Here is a 19,718-nt window from a genome sequence, read left to right as displayed (position 1 = left end):
TGGGGAGCAAACTAGTGGATGGAAGACCTCTCTCTGCCTCTCCTTCTCTGTGTAACTTTCACTTTCAAAAAATAAATAAATCTTTTTTTAAAAAGAAAGGTTATATTTAGCATAATTATGTGAGTCAGATACTGATAGGATCCCATTTAAAATGATTGGACTATGATGTTTCAAACACGTGACAGGGTGAGTGCAAGAGGCAATCAATAGAAACCATATTTATATTTTGAACTTGGATCTTTTCTTGGGCTAGCAATAACAGGAAAATATGTTGGGGCCAGCTCTGTGGCACAGTGGGTAAAGCTGCTGCCTGCAATGCCAGCATCCTATATGGGTGCCGATTTGAGTCCTGGCTACTCCACTTCGGATCCAGCTCCCTACTCGTGGCCTGGAACAGCAGTGGAAGATGGTTCAAGTGCTTGGGCCCCTGCACCCATGTTAGAGACCCAGAAAAAGGTCCTAGCTTCTGGCTTTAGCCTGGCCTGGCCCTGGCCCTTGTGCCCATTTGGGGAGTGAACCAGCATATGGAAGATCTGTCTGTCTGTCTGTCTCTCTCTTTCAAATAAACAAATAAATCTTAAAACAAAAAAACAAGAGGATACTTCCTGGCTATGCTGGACAGCAGCACTGAGCACAGCTCCCAGACAACCACACAATCACGAGGGTAAAACAACAGACCAATAGACACACTACAGTGTGGCTAAGCTGTGGCGTTCAGTAGGGTGGGTCTATTAAATGTATTTACAACTTGCAACATATTCTCTGTTTTTTTAGATTTTATTTATTTATTGTTAAAGATGTATTTATTTGAAAGGCAGAGTTACAGAGAGGCAGAGAGAGAGAGATCTACCATCTGCTGGTTCACTCCCCAAATGGTCACAACAGCCGGAGCTGGGAAGCCAGGAGCTTCCTCTGGGTCTCCTACAGGGGTGCAGGGACCAAGCACTTGGGCCATCCTCCATTGCTTGCCCAGACCATAGCAGAGAGCTGGATCGGAAGAGGAGCAGCCAGGACTTGAACCAGCGCCCATATGGGATGCCGGCACTGCAGGCGGCGGCTTCACCCACTATGTCATGGTGCCAGCCCCAATATCTTCAACTTATAATGACCTCACTGCAAATTGAAGAGCCTCTGTATTTCCTATCAGATCCCTAGAATGTACATTTGGTGGAAGACATCAAAGTTAAGAAAAAAAATAGTATGAGTAAATAGTATGAGTTAAAAAAATACTTCTAAACATCAAAATTATACTTAACAACCTGGGAGGTTTTTTTTCCTATGAACTAGAAATGTCCATTGTAGTCACCTGCTATGATTAGGATACACTGGCATAACGCAAGCATAGGTTAATACAGCGAGTGCTGACATAAGCGTGAACACATTCCACCAGCCTATCCAGCAGATTCTACTCCGGCAACATTTCTAATTCATCTCTGCTGTGTAATTCAAGCTCTCGATCCTCTCAGCCTGGAGAACGGACGTCAGCCTTTTATTTATTACTTTGGAGGCAGAGAGACAGAAAGAAAGAGAATTCCTACCTGCTAGTTCACCTCGCAAACACCCAGGAGCTGGGAACTCAATCTGGGTCTCCCAAGTGGGTGGCAGGATCCAACTACCCAAGCCACCACCTGCTGCCTCCCTGCATCATCATTAACAGGAAGCTGGAATCCGGACACAATCAGGAATCAAACCCAGGTATTCCAACAGAGCACAGGTCCTACACAGTCTGAACTGCTGGGGCAAACAGCTGTCTCTGGCTGTCAGTCCTTTAACTGAACTCCCGGTCTCTTCTCACGCCCCTCCAAGCCACAAACATCTATACTCTGCCTCCCAGCACACTGAACAAAGGTGCACCTCGTACGAGAGCAGGTCAGTATGGAAGATCCCTCATGTCCCCCAGGTGGGCAGACACCTACTGCCCTAAGACTCAGCCACAGGACAACGGTCACAGTGCTCGTAAACCACAGCCTGCTGACTGGGTACAAGACTGGTGAGTCAGGACACACATCTCATTCCAGCTTTGAATGCCCATTGGTAAATAACAGGCACTCCACTGAATATATGCTATCACAGAACAAAAACTACCATTAGGCATGGCACGAGTTAAAGCACTTTCTTTCATTTAATCTATAAAACAACCTCAGGAAGCTATTATCATTTTACAGATGAGAAAACTGGTATCAGAAATGGAGTGAAGAGAGGAAATAGTCCATAAAATGCAAATATCAAGAAACCACTGTTACCAGTTTTCACATCTCTTTAGTCTACATCAATTACCTCAATAAAAAATTTACACAATCATAAAAAAATTTCTTCCAGTAACTTTTCATGATTTAAGCAGAGGCAAAGTCTTTCTGTGTTTCTAAAAAGGTATCAGATCATTATTCAAGACAGTCAATTTTCATCTGAAGCATAACCCAATATTACTTCGTGACTTGAATTTCAATATCACCAAAGGAAGATCTTATTGTGAGTGTAAATCCACCAAAATCTACCTTTCTTTTTTTGGTTCCACAGTAAAAATTTTTAAAAAATTTTTTCCAACGAGGCAAAGTATTTTATTTCAAGAACTGATCTTTCTGAGTAATAATGTACTTCCCCTTTTTAAACAGCAAGATCATTAATTAAATTATACTAATAGAAGTCTTTTATTTTGTTTTTATTTTATGTCCTTTCTTGGCAGGAGGGGCGGGGACACAAAAAGTATCTCTTATTTTTTCCTTTTTAAACTATTTTGTGCAATCCCAGGGTTTGAGAACACTAGGATAAACCAGGATTCTACATCCAGTACTACAGTTGGATTCATTTTGAACCTTGGCCAAGATATGCAAAGCTAATTATAGAAGTGTTAATTACTAAATTTTTAAAAGGTTATTAGAAGGCAACTAAGCTTCTACCAGTATTGCAAAAGAACATTAATATTTTTTACCATAAATTTAAGCCTTCACTTAATAAAAGTCACAAGCTAATGCTAAAGTTTGAAATTAATATTTCAGCTATGTGTATTTTTTTTTTAATTTTTATTTTTTGACAGGCAGAGTGGACAGTGAGAGAGAGACAGAGAGAAAGGTCTTCCTTTTTGCCGTTGGTTCACCCTCCAATGGCTGCCGCGGTAGCGCGCTGCGGCCGGCGCACCGCGCTGATCCGATGGCAGGAGCCAGGTGCTTCTCCCGGTCTCCCATGGGGTGCAGGGCCCAAGCACTTGGGCCATCCTCCACTGCACTCCCTGGCCACAGCAGAGAGCTGGCCTGGAAGAGGGGCAACCGGGACAGGATCGGTGCCCCGACCGGGACTAGAACCCGGTGTGCCGGCGCCGCAAGGCGGAGGATTAGCCTAGTGAGCCGCGGCGCCGGCCAGCTATGTGTATTTTTTAACCAAAAAAATCAGCTATTATCATTAAGAAATCTAAATGCTTATGGACAATCATTTCATTGTGAGACATGCTTTTCAAATTGCACACAGTTTAGCTGTGTTTTATGGGGGGAAAAAACACTTAACAATTACTAGAATCCAAAAATGAGCTAAAATATAATCAAAGTATAAGCTGTCAAATGAAAATATGAGTCGGATGAACAATGGTAAAAAGAAAGTCAAATGGAAAATTTAGCTGTAAGACACAATTCTTCAACTAGATTTGAAAGTTAATGATTTGCCAAAAATACCATTTGTGCAAATTGTAATAATCTTAAGATTTCCCATACTAGAAGTATTTTTTTCAGCTCGTTCAATATGACTTAAGATGAATTCTACTGAGTGACTACAATGAACTAAGTCTTGCACTCTGTGTTACAAACTATCCCTCGACAAATTCATGAGTTAGCAACTAAATCAAGAGGTGTAATCCCCCCAAAATCTCTACAGTGAAAGACCAAGTAAAATTATTAACTAGGGGGAGATACAAGTCTGTATTATTTTATAAGTCTTCAGAAAGTCTTGAAAAATGTGTATTACAAAAAACTATGCATGGATTTCAGAAAGTGTTGCACCAAAACAAACAACTTTTAACTCCATTTTCCACCAACTTTTAAGTACCCTCATACACATACCATTTTAAGAAATAACTTTCCAACTCACTAAAAACACATTAAGTTAGGCCTCTGAGGTAGATGAAACAATTTTACATGTTCCAGTTGGAAAACTAAAAACATTACACATTTAAACACTCTACAGAAGCAGTTTAAAAGAGCCTGAACTCAACAAGTTAATAAAACGTTTCAAAAAAAAGTCATTTTATTGTATGAAGCCTTGGGGGAGAAAGCTGTTTGCAATTTAGTTACATCTTTTGCTTCACTAAATCACTTTGGTGACCACATTTCTCATTTAAGTGATTAAAGACACAAACCCAAATAATTTAATAAAGCAATTACTTATGAGCCCTGTTTTTCAACAGAGGTGCTGTGAAAAATATCAATAAGCTGTTTAGTGCCCATTATTTTCAAGGGGCTTTGTAATTATAATACAGTGCCCCATTGACTAAAACAGCCAGGTTTCCAGACACAACATACGTCACACTTTGGTACTAGAGAACACTTTTTTCCTTCTTTCAGAATAACAGGTGAAATAGTAACAGCTTCGTGAGTCTGAATATGCATGATTTGGCTAAAAATTCAGATGATTTTTTTTAACAATTTCTCCTTAACATTCCTCCTCATTGATTGCATACCAAAACAGAATGGGTTTCCTTTTTCCTCTGTGGACACAAAACACACCCAATTTAACGGAGGCCTGGGTCTTTCCCAACCCGACTGTCTTGTGGCCAGCTTCTTAGGTTACATGAGTGACATCCCAATTACTTCCAGGCAATTGATTGACCTAAATACAAAACTATGTCTTCAAAGGAGTTTAACAGATAAACTGTTAAAAATTAAAATTAAAAAAAAAAAATTGAATTGCGGTAAAAAATTGTAAATTTTCCACTATTTTCTCTTCCTTTTGCCGGAGAGACTCACTATATACATCATAAAGAGAATCCTTTTCTGAGTTCATCCTCACAGTCAGAAGGAAGTACAGACAGCAAAATGCCCTTCTGTTTATTTAACTAGGTCGTGCTCTTGCAGCACAAGCATCCAAGGATCATGAGGACAGAACACACACAAACGTCCAGATCTGCATGAACAAAGCACCGGATACAAAAAGCACCTTCTGGCCGCCGCCGTGGCTCAACATGCTAATCCTCCGCCTTGCGGCGCTGGCACACCGGGTTCTAGTCCCGGTTGGGGCGCCGGATTCTATCCCGGTTGCCCCTCTTCCAGGCCAGCTCTCTGCTATGGCCCGGGAGTGCAGTGGAGGATGGCCCAAGTGCTTCGGCCCTGCACCCCATGGGAGACCAGGAGAAGCACCTGGCTCCTGCCTTCGGATCAGCGTGGTGCACCGGCCGCAGCGGCCATTGGAGGGTGAACCAACGGCAAAGGAAGACCTTTCTCTCTCTCTCTCTCTCTCACTGTCCACTCTGCCTGTCAAAAAAAAAAAAAAAAAAAAAGCACCTTCTGTGAAGGTATTTTTTTTAGTTAGTGTCAAACTTTTACAACATTAACTATTTCTGACAAGTCAGGTAAAGATGGAAAATGATCACATTTCAAACTACTTTCTCTTTAAAATAAATAAAGGCGGGGGTGGGCGTCACCAACAACCAAACAAACTTCAAAGTCAACTGGGCTGACACTTAAGAATGTTCAAAATGTTTGGTAGGTTTGCTATGTTTACTTTTCGGATGGAGGTTAAGGCCTGGGCAGACACTGCGGGCGGCTTTCAGAGTCAACGGAGCTTCCATGTACCGGCGTTGGTAGTAACTGGCCCCGCTGGCCTCCGACTGGCCAAGTTCTGCGCTGGGTCAGTGTGAACGCTGTTCTACACAGCTGGTGGGGGAACAGCAAAGCTGAACAGTTCATTTACTCCGCACAATGCTCACGTCCGCACAGCGCAGGTTTTGTCTCCTCCAGCCCTGTCTGGTGACCACCCTCCCCCCCCCCCCCCCCCCCGCACCTGATAGGAGGTTTCAGTCATTGTTATTCTTTACCTAATCAACCCAAAGCACCACTTGCCCCCTCCCTCATTTCCACCCAGGGCCTCTGACGTCACGTTCTGACCAGCCTTGCAAGGGTCTCCCATTCTCGGCGTGTGATTCCACTAGGCACTTCCGACCGTGTTCCTGAAACACCTCGCTGAAACCTGCCTTTCCTTCACGCTGGGACTGGGCTTGTGCACGTTCAGGTGCAAAGACAATGATGCAACTGGCCATTGCCAAAGCAAGAAGCGAGGAAGGCGCGTGAGAGGCAGGCCACGCTAAGGGAGGAGGAGCAAGATCAAAGCAAGACATTCCTCGGCCAGCCGTGGTAAAACAAAAAACAGTTTTCTGGAATCACCGAAATGCGTTTTCTTGTAAAACCACAGCCCATCTTCCACAGGTTTGGTAAATGTGCGGGATCTATCCATGATCCCACAGATGTGACAGCTCCATCAGGAGAAGGGGGAAAAAAACCAAAAACGGTACCAGGTGCCATTCTTGGGGCTTGTCCAAGGCAGCCAGTGGAAGGTTCTATTTGATGCTATTCTCTCCACATTAAATAATAATAATCAACGCCAGAGAACAGGAGAGCATTTGGGTTTGAACAGATGGCATCCAACACCTAACCCTAGACGTCTGGTGGTCCCAGGCACCAGGAGGGCTTACTGGCCTTAAGCGGGTTGGCAAGCAGGACTCCCCAAGCCACCACCCCAATGCTTAGGAAAAAGCATCCTGGATGCAGTCAGCAACCAGGCGCAAAGAAAAGCAAGCCATGATATTTTGAATACAATCTGCCTCTCTCTACTCCAACCTGAGGTGACCAAATCCAACCCCATCAGCAACTCCTCTTGTTTAAAATGAGAGAAACATAAGCCTGAAGGTAAACAAAGGTATAAAGGTTAACAAAGTTATCTAATTTTGACAAGGTTGTGCAACTCCGCAAGAACCCACAGGGTGCCCTTCCCGGGGCTGTCTGGAACAGGCCTCCCTGGGCCACTCTGGAAAGCAACACCTCCCTTTCCAAAACGCAAAAATACACCGGCACCCCCGCGTCCCACTCCACAAGGCCAACACGTCTGTGCCTTGCGGAACCGTGCAGATCTCCACCTTGGCAAACGGCGCCCCACTGCAAGGGTAGAGGGGCCACAGGCTAGGGCAGGAACGGAGCCTGAGGACAGGGTGGCAAGAACATCTGGCCAAGGCAGGCGAGACCCCCGCCCGGGACCCAGAAGCTCCGGGGAGAGAGGGAAGCCAGAGAACCCTTCCCCCAACACGCGCACCCCTCCAGCCGGGTCAACCCAGGGGAGGTCAGGGGTGCAGACAGGCGCGGAAGGGAGAAGAGAATCCAAGGGACGAGGAAACCAGCCCAGGGTGGCCGGGGAAGAGCCTTGGAAACGGGCTGCGGTTGGAAGCTGGGGTCCTGGTGGGGCGCGCGGGGCGCCAGGACGCGGGCCGGGGGAGACGCGGCCAAGCGCAGGGCCGCCGGCGGCGGGTCTCACCTGAGGGGTCCTCTCCACCGGGTTCTTCATCACGGCTTGGCGGAAGCTGTTATCCACGTAGGACGCCATCTCCCCGCGCGGGCCGGGCCGGGGCCGGGGCCGCTCCGCACCCTCGCCGGCCTCCTCCCGGCCCAGCGCAGCCGGCGCCTCCGCCCTGCGCGTCCCGCCCGCCGCCCGGGGCCGATCGGCGGCGCTGGGCCCGCGGCGGGCGGCTCGGCGGGGCCCCGCGTTCCGGAGCGCGGGACGGGCGCGGGCTGCGCTCTGCCCCGAAACGCGCGGCCGAGGGACGGTGCCTGCGGCCCGGAGCCCGCGGCGCGGGCGGGGACCGGGGACTCCTCCTCCTGCTCCTGCTCCTCCTCCTCGCCGCTCGGCCTGCGAGGCTTCCAGGCGCGCCCGGCTCCCTCCGGCCCTGGCTCGGCACGCCTCCCCGGCTCCTCTCGGGGCACACGGGCGGCTCCTCCCGGCCCGGCGGGCCCGAGTTATTTTTAGGGAGGTACCAGTGGCGGTGGGGAGGGGGAGGGCCGCGGCGGGCGGAGCCTCTGCTGCCCCCTCCTCTCAGGGGTCCCCGGGAAGCGCCGCGACCTCCCGCGCCCCTGGTCCTGGGGCGCCCCGGGGCTGCGCGCCGGGTGGCTCCGGCTCAGGTCCGGGCGCTGCGAAGCCCGAGCGCCGCCGCCGGTCTCCGTCTAGTGGACTCGGCCGCGGCTCCACACTGCTGCTGCTGCACCGCCTCGGGCCGCCCCGCCGCCGCTCCGGCTCCGGCCGCCGCCGCCGGCCCCCATGAGCACGGCCGGAGCGGGGCTGCCCCGGCGCAGAGGCGGGGCTGCAGCCCTGGGGCCCGGACGCCGCCGGCAACTTGGTTCCCCGTCGGCGCGGGCCGGGGCGGGCAGGAGGGCCGCGGGCAGCCGGGCTCCGGACTCCGCGTTCGGGAGACGGCGACCCCCCGCCTCTTCCTCCGCCTCTTCCTCCGCCGGCGCCTGCCCCGCCGCCCGAGCCGCTCCTCAGGGAGGAAGCGGCCTCCGGGGCTCGTTGCTTTGTGCCGCAACCATGGTGAGGAGTGAGCGACGGGGCCCAGGCGAGTCGGCGGCCGCCGCGTCATCGCCGGGGCGGAGCGGCCCGCGCTCGCCGGGCCCGCCTCCCCGCGCCGCCCGCACCGCCCGCCGGCCGCGCCCGGGCTCGGGAGCAGCACCTGGGGCGGCCGGCAGGTGAGCCGGGCGCTCGGGCGCCCGCGGGTCCCGCAGACCTGCCCAGCCGGGCCGCGCCGAGGCGCCGCGCGCGCTGGGGCCCGGACAGGAGGCGCGCGGCCCCAGGCTCCGCGCCGCGGGGAGAGCCGGCGGCTGGAAGTTGACCCGAAGCCCAGTTCGCAGCTCGGGCCGCGCCGGGCGTTCCTGCAGCCCGAGGGTGGCTGCGCGCAGCGTCCCCGCGGCTAAATCCTCTTAGGAGCTAGTTGCGACGTCCCGCAGGGACCGTGTGGCCGCCCTGCCTTGGCGACCTCGCTCTGGCGCCTTTCGGACACTTAAGTGACCCCAAAGTTAGGCCGGGGGAAGCGTGCTGGCTTCTACACGAGACCCAGACGTGCCAGAAGCACTCACTGCCTTGGGCCGAGACGCCCCCCTGGACCCCAGATTTCCAAGCCGACCCACTCGGTGCAGGTCATTTGAGAGGTTACCCGTGTCTGCTGCCTCCCTGACTCCCTGAGCTGTGGTCCAGGTGTGCAAGACCCGCAGCCGAGCACTGGGGAGCGCTTATCTGCTCTGGTCCCGGGGTTTTGTTTCTGTTTACCTTTTCCCCAAACACAAATTCATGTCCGGAGCCGCTGAGACTTTTGTGTGTGTGTGTGTGAGCTACTACACCGAACTTTTTTCAAACCCAGTTTTCAGAACATCCAGTTTATTTTAAACACTTGGAACAGATTGTCCGTTCACATTTGCTCGTCCCTAAGTCACCTGTGTGTCGCTGAACAGACCTCCCTGCGACCCTCCGAAACTGAGTCTGAGTTAGGGGCTGTGTCTATAAACCCTTTTATGTTACCCTTGCTGAAGCGACTCCCTGTGCGGCTCTCACTTCTCTGCCGTAGACTTCCACCTTGAAAGCAAAGGGACGTGGAAAAGTGCTGCTCTGGAAACAGAGGAGGGGCCATTCCAACCCAATGAAGTGAAAAAGTACACCTGACGTCTCCACCTGGTGTCTAACAGACTCTCCTTAGTAACGCGCAAACCAGGCCCCAAACGCTCCCCGCCCACGTGCTTCTCCACACCGAATAATACCTTCTACACCTTGCTCTTAGGCTCCCACAGGCCTCCGTAAAACTGTCAGCTCAACCTGCAGAGTGCCCTTCCTGGAAGCTAACCTCTGGCTGCCACTTCTGCTGCCATGACCTGGGTCCAAGCTAGCATGGTTTTGGCCTGCACTTTGCAGTTAGCATCTGCCTGATCTCTCTCCATCATCTCCTCCAACAGTGCAGCCAGAGAGATTCTTCTCACTCCACTTACATAATGCCTCTGCTTGGCCCCCATGTCACTCAAGGCACCATGGCCTGAATGACCTAGGGACCTGGTGCCCCCCTCTTTCTGCCTCTGACCTGGTCTCCTACCACTCTTATTTCCTACTCATTTTCCCAGGCACATTGGCCTCGTTGCTCTTTCTGGAACAGTAACTAAATTCTGGTCTCATGGCCTTCCCATCTTCTGTTCTCTAATGCCTGGCTTATCCTCTACCTCTCCCAGCCCACCTGCATTCAGAAAATGAGAAAGAAGACGGGGAAGGGGAAGAGGAAGAAAGACAATAAATAGGACATTGTTCCTTACCTCTGTTTTATCTTCATTCAGATGTCACCTTCTACAACAGGCATCTGGCTGTGTGGTTAAAACACCTGCATTCCACATCAAACTACCTGTGTTTGATTCCTGGCCCCAGCTCCTCATTCTAGCTTCCTGCTAATGCACACCACAGGCAGCAGTGGTAATGGCTCAAGTAATTGGGTTTCTACCACCCACATGGGTAATCTGACTTGAGTTCCTGACACTCAACTTCGACCCTGGCTGTTACAGACATTTGGAGGCTGAACCAGCAGATGGGAGGTGTACTCCCTAGTGCTCCCATGCGCACACACAGGACCCACACACATCTCCCTGTGAAATGAATATATAAAATTTTTTAGAAGTGATACCTCCACTCACCCTAGCTCTCTTCCTTTATTTACCACCGTCTGACAGACCGTATACTTGTTTGTCTCCCTCCCCCACTGTAATTTTTGAAACTATCACTTTTTAAAAGATTTATTTACTTGAAAAAGCAGAGTGATAGGGAAAGACAAGGGTAGAAATTTCCATCCTATGATTCATCCCCCAAAATATTGCAATGGCCAAGGCTGGGCTAGACTGAAACCAGGACCCAGTAACTCCATCAGGATCTCCCACATGGGTGGCAGGGACCTCAACACTTGGGCCATCTTCTGCTGCTTTCCCAGGTGCATTAGCAGGGAGCTGGATCAGAAGCAAGGCAGCAGGGACTCAAAGCAGAGCCCTGATATGGAATACTGGTATCACAAGTGGCAGCTTTACCCACTGTGCCCCTATACCTTTTGATCATTGATATAACCTCAACACATAATAGGCAGTCAACAAATATGTATCACATGGATAAAGAAATTAGTAACTATCATGTTACATTGTACTTATGTGAGATTGTCTCTTCTTTGTGTCCCTGGTCCAGGAGAAGAAACTGGAAGAGGAAACCTGAACTCCCTGAGCCTCTTTTCTTTTCTGTATGAAGGAAATAAGAACTACATGCCCTGAAGACTTACAAAGATCAAATATATTACATGCTAAGAACCTTGCATAGTGTTTGAGCTATAGTCTATATAAAGCATAAGGTAGCTATTGTTAAGATTATTCTCATCATGACTGTCCTTTGAGGTTAGTGGAGCAGTTATTACCATCCTGTTTACAGAAGGAGGAAACTGACATGAAACAGTTCATGTGACTTGCCCCAGTTCCAGGCCTGCCTTTGGAAGAGTCTGGAGACTCAGGTACCCTATCATAAATGCTAGAGGCTGCAGATTAACTGGGGGAGGACCACTGTACAGTGTGCTGGCTTCAGGCTCACAGCTCTCAGCCCCTGTCCTTCCTGTCTCAGCTCCATACCATTCCGATAAAGCTCCCGGCGAAGGACGCCCCAACATGTACAGCTAAGCTGCATCACACCGCTCACAAAAGCCACCCCTGGACAATGTAGGCCATGGACCAGAAGGTGAGTCCTAACAGCAGCACAGCCATGAGGGCAGGGGTGAGGGCAGGGGTGGGTCCCGGCATTCAGATAGTATGGAACTCTAAACCCCATGGCAGGACTGGGGGTGAGGCTGGGAGAGAACTCCTCTCCCCCAGATCTCACAGCCAGAAAGTGGGAGTTCCAGTTGCAAATCTGTTCTTTGGACCATTATTGTGGCACAGTGGGTTAAGCCACAGCTTGCCATGCTAGCTTTCCACATCAGAGTACTGGCTCCAGTCCCCGGTCCTTTGCGTCAGATCCAGCCCTCTGCTAATGCGCCCAAGGAAGCAGCAGAAAATGACCCTGGTATTTAGGTCCCTGCCACCCATATTGAGACCCTGATGTGGTCCTGGCTCCTGATTTCAGCCTGAACCAGCCCTGGCCATTGAGCCATGTGGGATGTGGGGAGTAAACCAGTGGATTAAGGATTGATTCTCTCCCCCTCCCCCTGCATCACTGTGCTTTAAAAATGAATAAATAAATAAATTTTTTAGAAATTTTATTTATTTATTTGAGAGGTAGAGCTACAGACAGAGAGAGAGAGAGACAGAGAGAAAGCTCTTCCATCCACTGGTTCACTCCCCAAATGGCCACAACTGCCAGAGCTGAACCAATCCAAAACCAGGAGACAGGAGCTTCTTCTGGGTCTCTCACATGGGTGTGGGGGCCCAAAGCACTTGGGTCATCTTCTACTGCTTTTCCAGGACATAAGCAGAGAGCTGGATAGGAAGTGGAGCAGCTGAAACACAAACCAGTGCCCATATGGGATGCCAGTGCCACAGCTGGAGCCTTAGCCTACTAGACCACAGTGCCGGCCCCCAATAAATAAATCTTAAAAAAAAAAAAAAAAAAAAAAAAAAAACACCCTAAGCTCTTTTTTTCTCCGAGTACTCTACTGTGATACTAAGTTGTGCCTCTGACCTCAGGGAAGGCCTAATAGTATGTCTTATCCATCTGACTCATGAGAACTTCTAAGCTATCATTTAACTTCAATTAAAGCTAATTTCCCACTATTTATAATCTCATCTACATATGTCAACAGGCTAATCACCACTCCGAATCTAGAACATCTGATACGTGGCATACATTGCTGTTTTATTAATATTTGAGCACAAACACTGTGCTAGGTACAGCATCAAAGACAGACGTGGACACACATTTGACAATCTGCTAAATAGTCTAAACCAAACTCTGTCAACAAACCATAATGGAAGCCAGCTATTACTCTGTTTCATAAAGGCAAGTATAAAAATGAGTTTCTTTATTCTGTTTTTGCTACTATCGTATTATTTAGAAAACCATTAGGGGATCAGTAGAGAGACAGACTGTTGGGTTTTCATTACAGAAATACATTTCAAGTTCTGGCCTTGATACCACTCATATTTGTAACTTGAAAAGCCTTGATCTAAAATCTAGTACATCCCTAAATGTTTAGAGTCATCTTTAAAAACAAGTTAAAGGTACATGTGTGTATGTATATGTTATGTATTTTGTTTATGAAACACATTAATTACCTACTATTCAAAAAATATGTATTGTGTGCTTCCTATGTACCAGATACAGATTTTTTAAAAAAATTTTTTAGGTGAGCAAATTTCATATATTTAATATATTCAGATTTAGGAGCATAGTGATCCTTTCACACTACCCTCTCTTCCACTCCTACACACTCCCACCCTCCTTCTTCCTTTCTAATTCTTTCTGTTTTTATAATGATTTACTTTCAGTTTACTTTATTCTGATAAGATTAAGCCTACAATAAGTAAAGAGTTCAACAAATAGTAAGGAGAAAAAAAAACTGTTCCTCAAAAGTAGAGATAAGAGCTATAAACAATCAAAGAATCTCAAAATGTCAGTTTCACTCATATACATTACATTTTTTTGGTACTCTATTAGTTAGGACATATCAGGGAAAATATATGGTATTTGTCTTTTTGGGACTGGCTTGTTGCATCCATTTTACTGTGAAAGACAGGATTTCATTCTTTTTTATGGATGAGTAGTGTTGCATTCTATGCATATACCAGAGTTTCTTTATCTAGTCATCAACTGATGGACATCTGGGTTGATTCCATATCTCAGCTACTGTGACCTGAGCTGCAGTAAACATGGGGGTACAGATAACTCTTTCATATGCTGATTTCATTTCCTTTTGGCAAATTCCCAGGAGTGGGATGGTTGGGTCATATGGTAAATCTATATTGAGATTTTTGAGGTATATCCATACTGTCTTCCACAGTGGCTATAGCAGTTTACATTCCCACCAGCAGTGTATTAGGGTGCCTTTTCTCCCATATCCTTGCCAGTATTTTTTTTTTTTTTTTTTTTTTTTGGTTATATCCATTCTAGCTGGGATGAGGTGAAACCTCATTGTGGTTTTGATTTGCATTTCCCTAATAGCTAGTAACCTGAGCCTTTTTCATGTATCTGTTGGCCATTTGAATTTCCTCTCTTGAAGAATGCCTGTTCAAGTCCTTTGCCCATTTCTTTACTGGATTGTTTGTTTTGTTGTTGAATTTCTTGAGCTCTTTATAGATTCTGGTTATTAATTCTTTATTTGTTGGGTAGTTTGCAAATATTTTATCCCATTCTGTCAGTTGCCTCTTCACTTTGCTGAGTGTTTCTTTTGCAGTGTAGAAGCCTCTCAGCTTGATGTAATTCCATTTGTCTATTTTTTCTTTGATTGCCTGTGCTTCTGGGTTCTTTTCCAAGAAGTCTTTGCCTGTGCCAATGTCTTGTAGGGTTTCCTCAATGTTCTCCTCTAGTGACTTGATGGTACCAGGTTACAGATTTAGTTTCTTGATCCATTTAGAGTTGATTTTTGAATATGGTGTAAGGTAGATGTCTTATTTCATATTTCTAACACATGGAGATCCAAATTTCCCAGCACCATTTGTTGAAGAGACTTTCCTTTCTCTACGGGTTGATTTTAGCACCTTTGTCAAAGATAAGTTGGTTATAGATGTGTGGATTGATTTCTGCAGTTTCTATTCTATTCCATTGGCCTACATGTCTGTTTTTGTGCCAGTACTAGGCTCTCTGTGTAACTCTGACTTTCAAATAAAAAAAATCTTAAAAAAAGAAGTATTTAAAAAGTATTTTGTAATTTTCATCATAGAGCTCTTTCTCCTCCCTGGTTAAATTTATTCCAGGGTATTTAAATTTTTTTGTAACTATTGTGAATGGGACTGATCTTACAAGTTCTTTCTCAGCCATGTCACTCTCTGTATATAAAAAAGGCTATTGATTGTTGTGTGTTGATTTTATATCCTGCAGCTTTACCAAACTCTCTTATGAGTTCTAATAGTCTCTCTCTCTCTCTCACTCTCTCTCTCTTTTTGAAGATTTATTTTGTTTATTTGAAAGACAGAGTTACAGAGAGAGGTAGAGACAGAGAAGTCTTCCATCCGCTGGTTCACTCCTCAAATGGCTGCAACAGCCGGAAATGAGCTGATCCAAAGCCAGGATCCAGGAGCTTCTTCCAGTTCTCCCACATGGGTGCAGGGGCCCAAGGACTTGGGCTATCCTCTGCTGCTTTCCCAGGTGTGTTAGCAGAGAGCTGGATCAGAAGTAGAGCAGCTGGGACTCAAACCAGCACCCATATGGGATGCCAACACCGCAGGCGGTAACTTTACCTGCTATGCCACAGTGCTGGCACCTCTTATGGTCTCAGTCTCTTTTTTTCTTTTTAATTTTTTAAAAAATGTGTTTATGTGAGTGGTAGAGCTAGAGAGAGAGAGAGACAAAGAGAAAGGTCCTCCATCTGCTGGTTCACTCCCCAAATGGCCGCAACGGCCGGAACTGAGCCCATCTGAAGCCAGGAGCCAGGAGCTTCTCTCACATCTCCCATGTGGGTGCAGGGATCCAAGCATGTGGGCCATCTTCTACTGCTTTCCCATGCCACAGCAGAGAGCGGGATCAGAGGAGGAGCAGCCGGGACTAGAACCAGTACCCACATGGGATGCTGGCACCACAGGCAGACTCAGCCCACTGAGCCACAGCACGGGCCCCTCTAATAGTCTCTCAGTGGAGTCTGGTGCTTCCCACTGACACTGATCTTAATGCCAAGAGTCCCAATGTTGAATAGGACACAGTCCCTTCCCCAGGCCCCATGGAGGTCTGGTTTGATTTACAGCCTGTCTAGGAGGAGGGCACGTGATAGGAGGACCTGGGGAGCTTCCCTGCTCTAAGACAGGAGCTGCCTCTCCAGTTCTTAGAAACCTCAGTAGGGAGGTTTTCCAGCTGAGAAAGCCTGAATTCTATCAGACATTCCTTACACTCTCCCCCTCCCCGGGAAACATTTTTAAACAGTTTTCCAGGTTAGTAGAGTCAGTGAAAATCTCAGGAGAGTGAAAGGCTATATAGTCCAGACACTGTATCATTCTCAGTGAGCACGTGCCACCAGGAAATATTGTACTCACCTGCAAATAGCATTCCAGAGAGTCCCAGACGGGGAGTAGAGTTACGATATCCAGGCAGAGATACAGTGTGTTCTTCCAGCAGAGCTCTTGACACTCAGGAAAGTGTATCCAAAGCACAATTAGGTGTGATTTTGCAGCAATCAAATTCAGAGTTGAGGATGCTTCTGTAAGACCCCCGACAGGTGTCTCACACTTTTACCGACCCCAGAAACACGATTCCAATCCAATCGCTGCAAGTGCATGAGGAAGTTTATTACATCTGCGCAGATGGGCCATCTCTGTGCAAGAAGAGAGGCCCCGACCATCAACTGCTCAAGGTATTTAAGACTAAAAACCACAACATTAGCATATCTCCATAGCATGACACAAAGGATCACAAGATAAACCGCAGCATGACGAACCATCATAAGATCCAGGGTAAGGGGACAGAAGACCTTGAGTAAGCATAAACACGGGGTCATCATGACCAAAAACTTGTCATATGCTCAGTTATCTCATAAACGCATTAACTAAAGTTCAATTAGCTCATGAAAGCATTTTGCAAGCCCAGCTATTTTGTACAAAAGCAGAACAATATGCAGTTAGCCAAGCGACTCCATTTTAAACCCAGGCTGCCTAATTTCTTTCTTTAAACCTGTCTAATTTCCTTCATTCCCCCCTTTTCTTTTGGTCAAATTTTAATCTTAAAATTTTAGGAATTACTTTTTAAATTTTGTCCCATATTGGTAACAATTCCTTTGTTTCATAGGGGAGTCTAATCAGAAAACAGGTGCAAGGAGGGCCACCATATCCCAGAAGGGGCCACGCGGGCCACACAACCTCAGCGGTACCAGATATTACCTCCCACGTGATCTTCATTGGGATATGTGGGCTGCCCATCACCGGGGTAAAACAATACAGCCAATCTTATAAGCACAGAAGCAAGTCTGCAGGGTAGGGGAAGTAGGCCCCGCAGAATACAAAGTTACAAAAAGGCATCAAAATTCAAAAACAGAAAATACAACAGAGACAAAAAAAAACAAAAAAACACATTTCTAAAGAAGTCATACAAATTTGGATTAATACCTGGTGCCTGTTCAGCTGAATTGACCCAAATACTTTCTGTGACTTTCACACACCCTCTTCGACTTACTTTAAACATTTTACCATTTCCATTTCAGTCTAGAGTAAAGTCATTCTGACAAACCATGTCCTTTCCTTATATAAAAAGCTCTCTCTCTTTTAAACCCTTTTCACCAACAATACTCTTTTCTTTTATGTCCTTCATTTTTAAACTTTGGCACTGCTGGGTCAGGACCAAGGTATGGGTGATAAACACTTCTACTTTTAATAAACTAAAGAAGTCTATTCATTATGCAGGGTCAGCAATACTTCTTCTTTAGCAATAACAGTATCACACAGATCTATTTGGTAACTTCCAGAAAAATCTCTTAACCAGAATTATATATAAAGTAGAGCCTCCTCCACTTCTTGCTGGATGGAAAAGGTGATGTTCTGCAGCACTCTGGACGTCTTGCTCGATCCCAGTCCAGGCTGCGGCGTCTTCAGGATATACAGCAAATAATCCTAAGCCAGCATATGTACATAGGCAAACTCGCAGTCACTCATCTTCCGCTGCTCGGAGAGCAGAGCCAAGGACTGCTTCTTCAGGAAGCCTTTAAAGAAAGCCCTAAAAGGCAAACATTTAAGCAAAGCCTGGCAAAATAGAGAAGTTGCAAAAGAGTAGCAGCATATAAAGGACATGTAGCATTATAAAAATGTGTAGCAGCAATTTGACCCAGTCTCCAGTGCCAGTCCCCACCATTAATTATATGTTTTTCCTAACTATATCCCCAGTACCTTGGCTACCGCTACCACCATCTGACTTACCCTATAAACACAATGTAACTTTCTATTTCCAACACCTGTGCCACCATCTGACTTACCCTGGAGACGAAGGCCGGCCCGGTGTCTGACCCCAGTACCTTTGGTAGTCCAAATCAGGGAAACATTGGCACAATTCTTCTTCCTGGTCGATAAAGCCTCTGTCCATTTTGAGTTCCCCGTAGGTAGTGGCGAGAGCGTACCTGCTGTTCTTGTGCATTGCCACCCGCTCCTTTTTCTTAGCTGCACGGAGTGCATGGTCCATAGCGATCAGCCCTGCCTGCCGAGCAGAGTCCTCGGGGGGTTGAAGGTGGAAACCCAGACGTGTCCCAATGAGGGAGGGGCCGAGGGGCCGCTGTCGCCCAGTCTCACCACTCCGCTGCTGTCGTCTTTCCTCTCGCTGGCTTGCAGAGGCCGTTTTCGGTCAGTTCAGTCTCGTGTGGCAGTCGTACACCACTTGACTCTCGTTGTTAGTCGGACCTTAGGCAGACTTGTCCTTTTGGGCACTTTTCTGTGCTTTTGCCAGTCTCCGGGGGTCCCTGCTTACCCTGATTCTCCCTTACTCTGCTTCCTGTTAACTGTGGTGGTCAGGATCCTAGTTAGTTCCTCTTTCTTAGCCCATTTTAAACTTCCCCTTTTTTAACTAAAAAACTTTAACCCCTTCAGCTAAACTCCTCAGGGGAGTCTGGCAGTAGAGACTGAGTCTTTTACAAAATTCCATTTAAGTAAAGTAAAATTAATGTTAATAAAACAGGCCCTGCAAGTCCTGTCAGGGCTTGTCTTCCCAGTTATATGGAGGAGGAGGACGGCCAGTTAGAACGGGCCGGGGGTCCTCCCTCCTCTGCTTCATTCTAACTGTTACATTTTTGTAGGTTTGTACAATCTTAACTATTTATTTCCCTTTTGGCTAGACCTCCCGTTTGATCCACATTTGAACTAGCAATACATTTGAACTAGCAACGCCTGGTTGTTTAGCGTTAGCTGGACGGAGACTTCATCGGTCCCTTTTAAAGGATCTGGCTTCTGAGCCAGAGACTGGAGCAGCTAGAAAGAAACATGTTTATAGCTGAAGTTTAGCATCATTTTACATCTTGGCACCACTTTTAATTTAAACAGCCGATCAGGATGAGAGATCTCTTTTTGACATCTCCAGGGGCCCTCTGGGGGTGTCAAAAGTTCGGATAATTTAGAACTTGGATTTTTAGAAAGTCTGTTAAAGGTGCCAAGAGAACTTAGAGTATCTGGTCAAAATAGAATTCCTTAACATCCTGAAATAGTAGCCATTTATTAGTCAGGGTGATTTTTACACTTTTAAACCAGATTTGATCATAATACTTAACAATGCTTCTTATTAATTTAAACTTAACAAAAACAGTAGAGTACACAATAGATCACTTTGGTAAAACATGAATTTTATGTCTGTTGTTAAGTAAACCAGAAATAAAAACCTTGAACATAAGGGTTTACATAATTTAGAACTACCCAACAGAGTCAAAAAGAGCTTATAGGACCTAACTCTAAAAATGGCAGAATAACTGATTCAGTAGACACTGTTAAAATAGACATTACAATTTTTGCAAAAACAGATTTTAAAACTTAGACCATTTTTAGGTATTTTGTTGTAACAGAAGATCAGACTTTAACTTTAGGTCAATGTAATTTTGG

General features: G+C 46.9%; 1 protein-coding gene across 3 annotated transcripts in view; it reads right to left on the bottom strand.

The window, feature by feature from the left end:
* Positions 1-7,610, bottom strand: part of RAPGEF2 (Rap guanine nucleotide exchange factor 2) — a 259,943-nt gene extending 252,333 nt beyond the window's left edge. For all 3 annotated transcript variants that reach the window (XM_062199353.1, XM_062199355.1, XM_062199354.1), the window contains exon 1: positions 7,504-7,610. In XM_062199353.1, the coding sequence (XP_062055337.1) occupies positions 7,504-7,572 (69 nt within the window). In that variant the 5' untranslated portion in view covers positions 7,573-7,610. The remainder of the gene's footprint in view (positions 1-7,503) is intronic.
* Positions 7,611-19,718: the final 12,108 nt, after the last annotated feature.

This window comes from Lepus europaeus, chromosome 8 (assembly GCF_033115175.1).
Source record: "Lepus europaeus isolate LE1 chromosome 8, mLepTim1.pri, whole genome shotgun sequence".
In the NCBI taxonomy this organism is placed as follows: Eukaryota; Metazoa; Chordata; class Mammalia; order Lagomorpha; family Leporidae; genus Lepus; species Lepus europaeus.
Note: the sequence above shows the minus strand (reverse complement) of the source record. Positions and strands in the feature narration are given on the sequence as shown.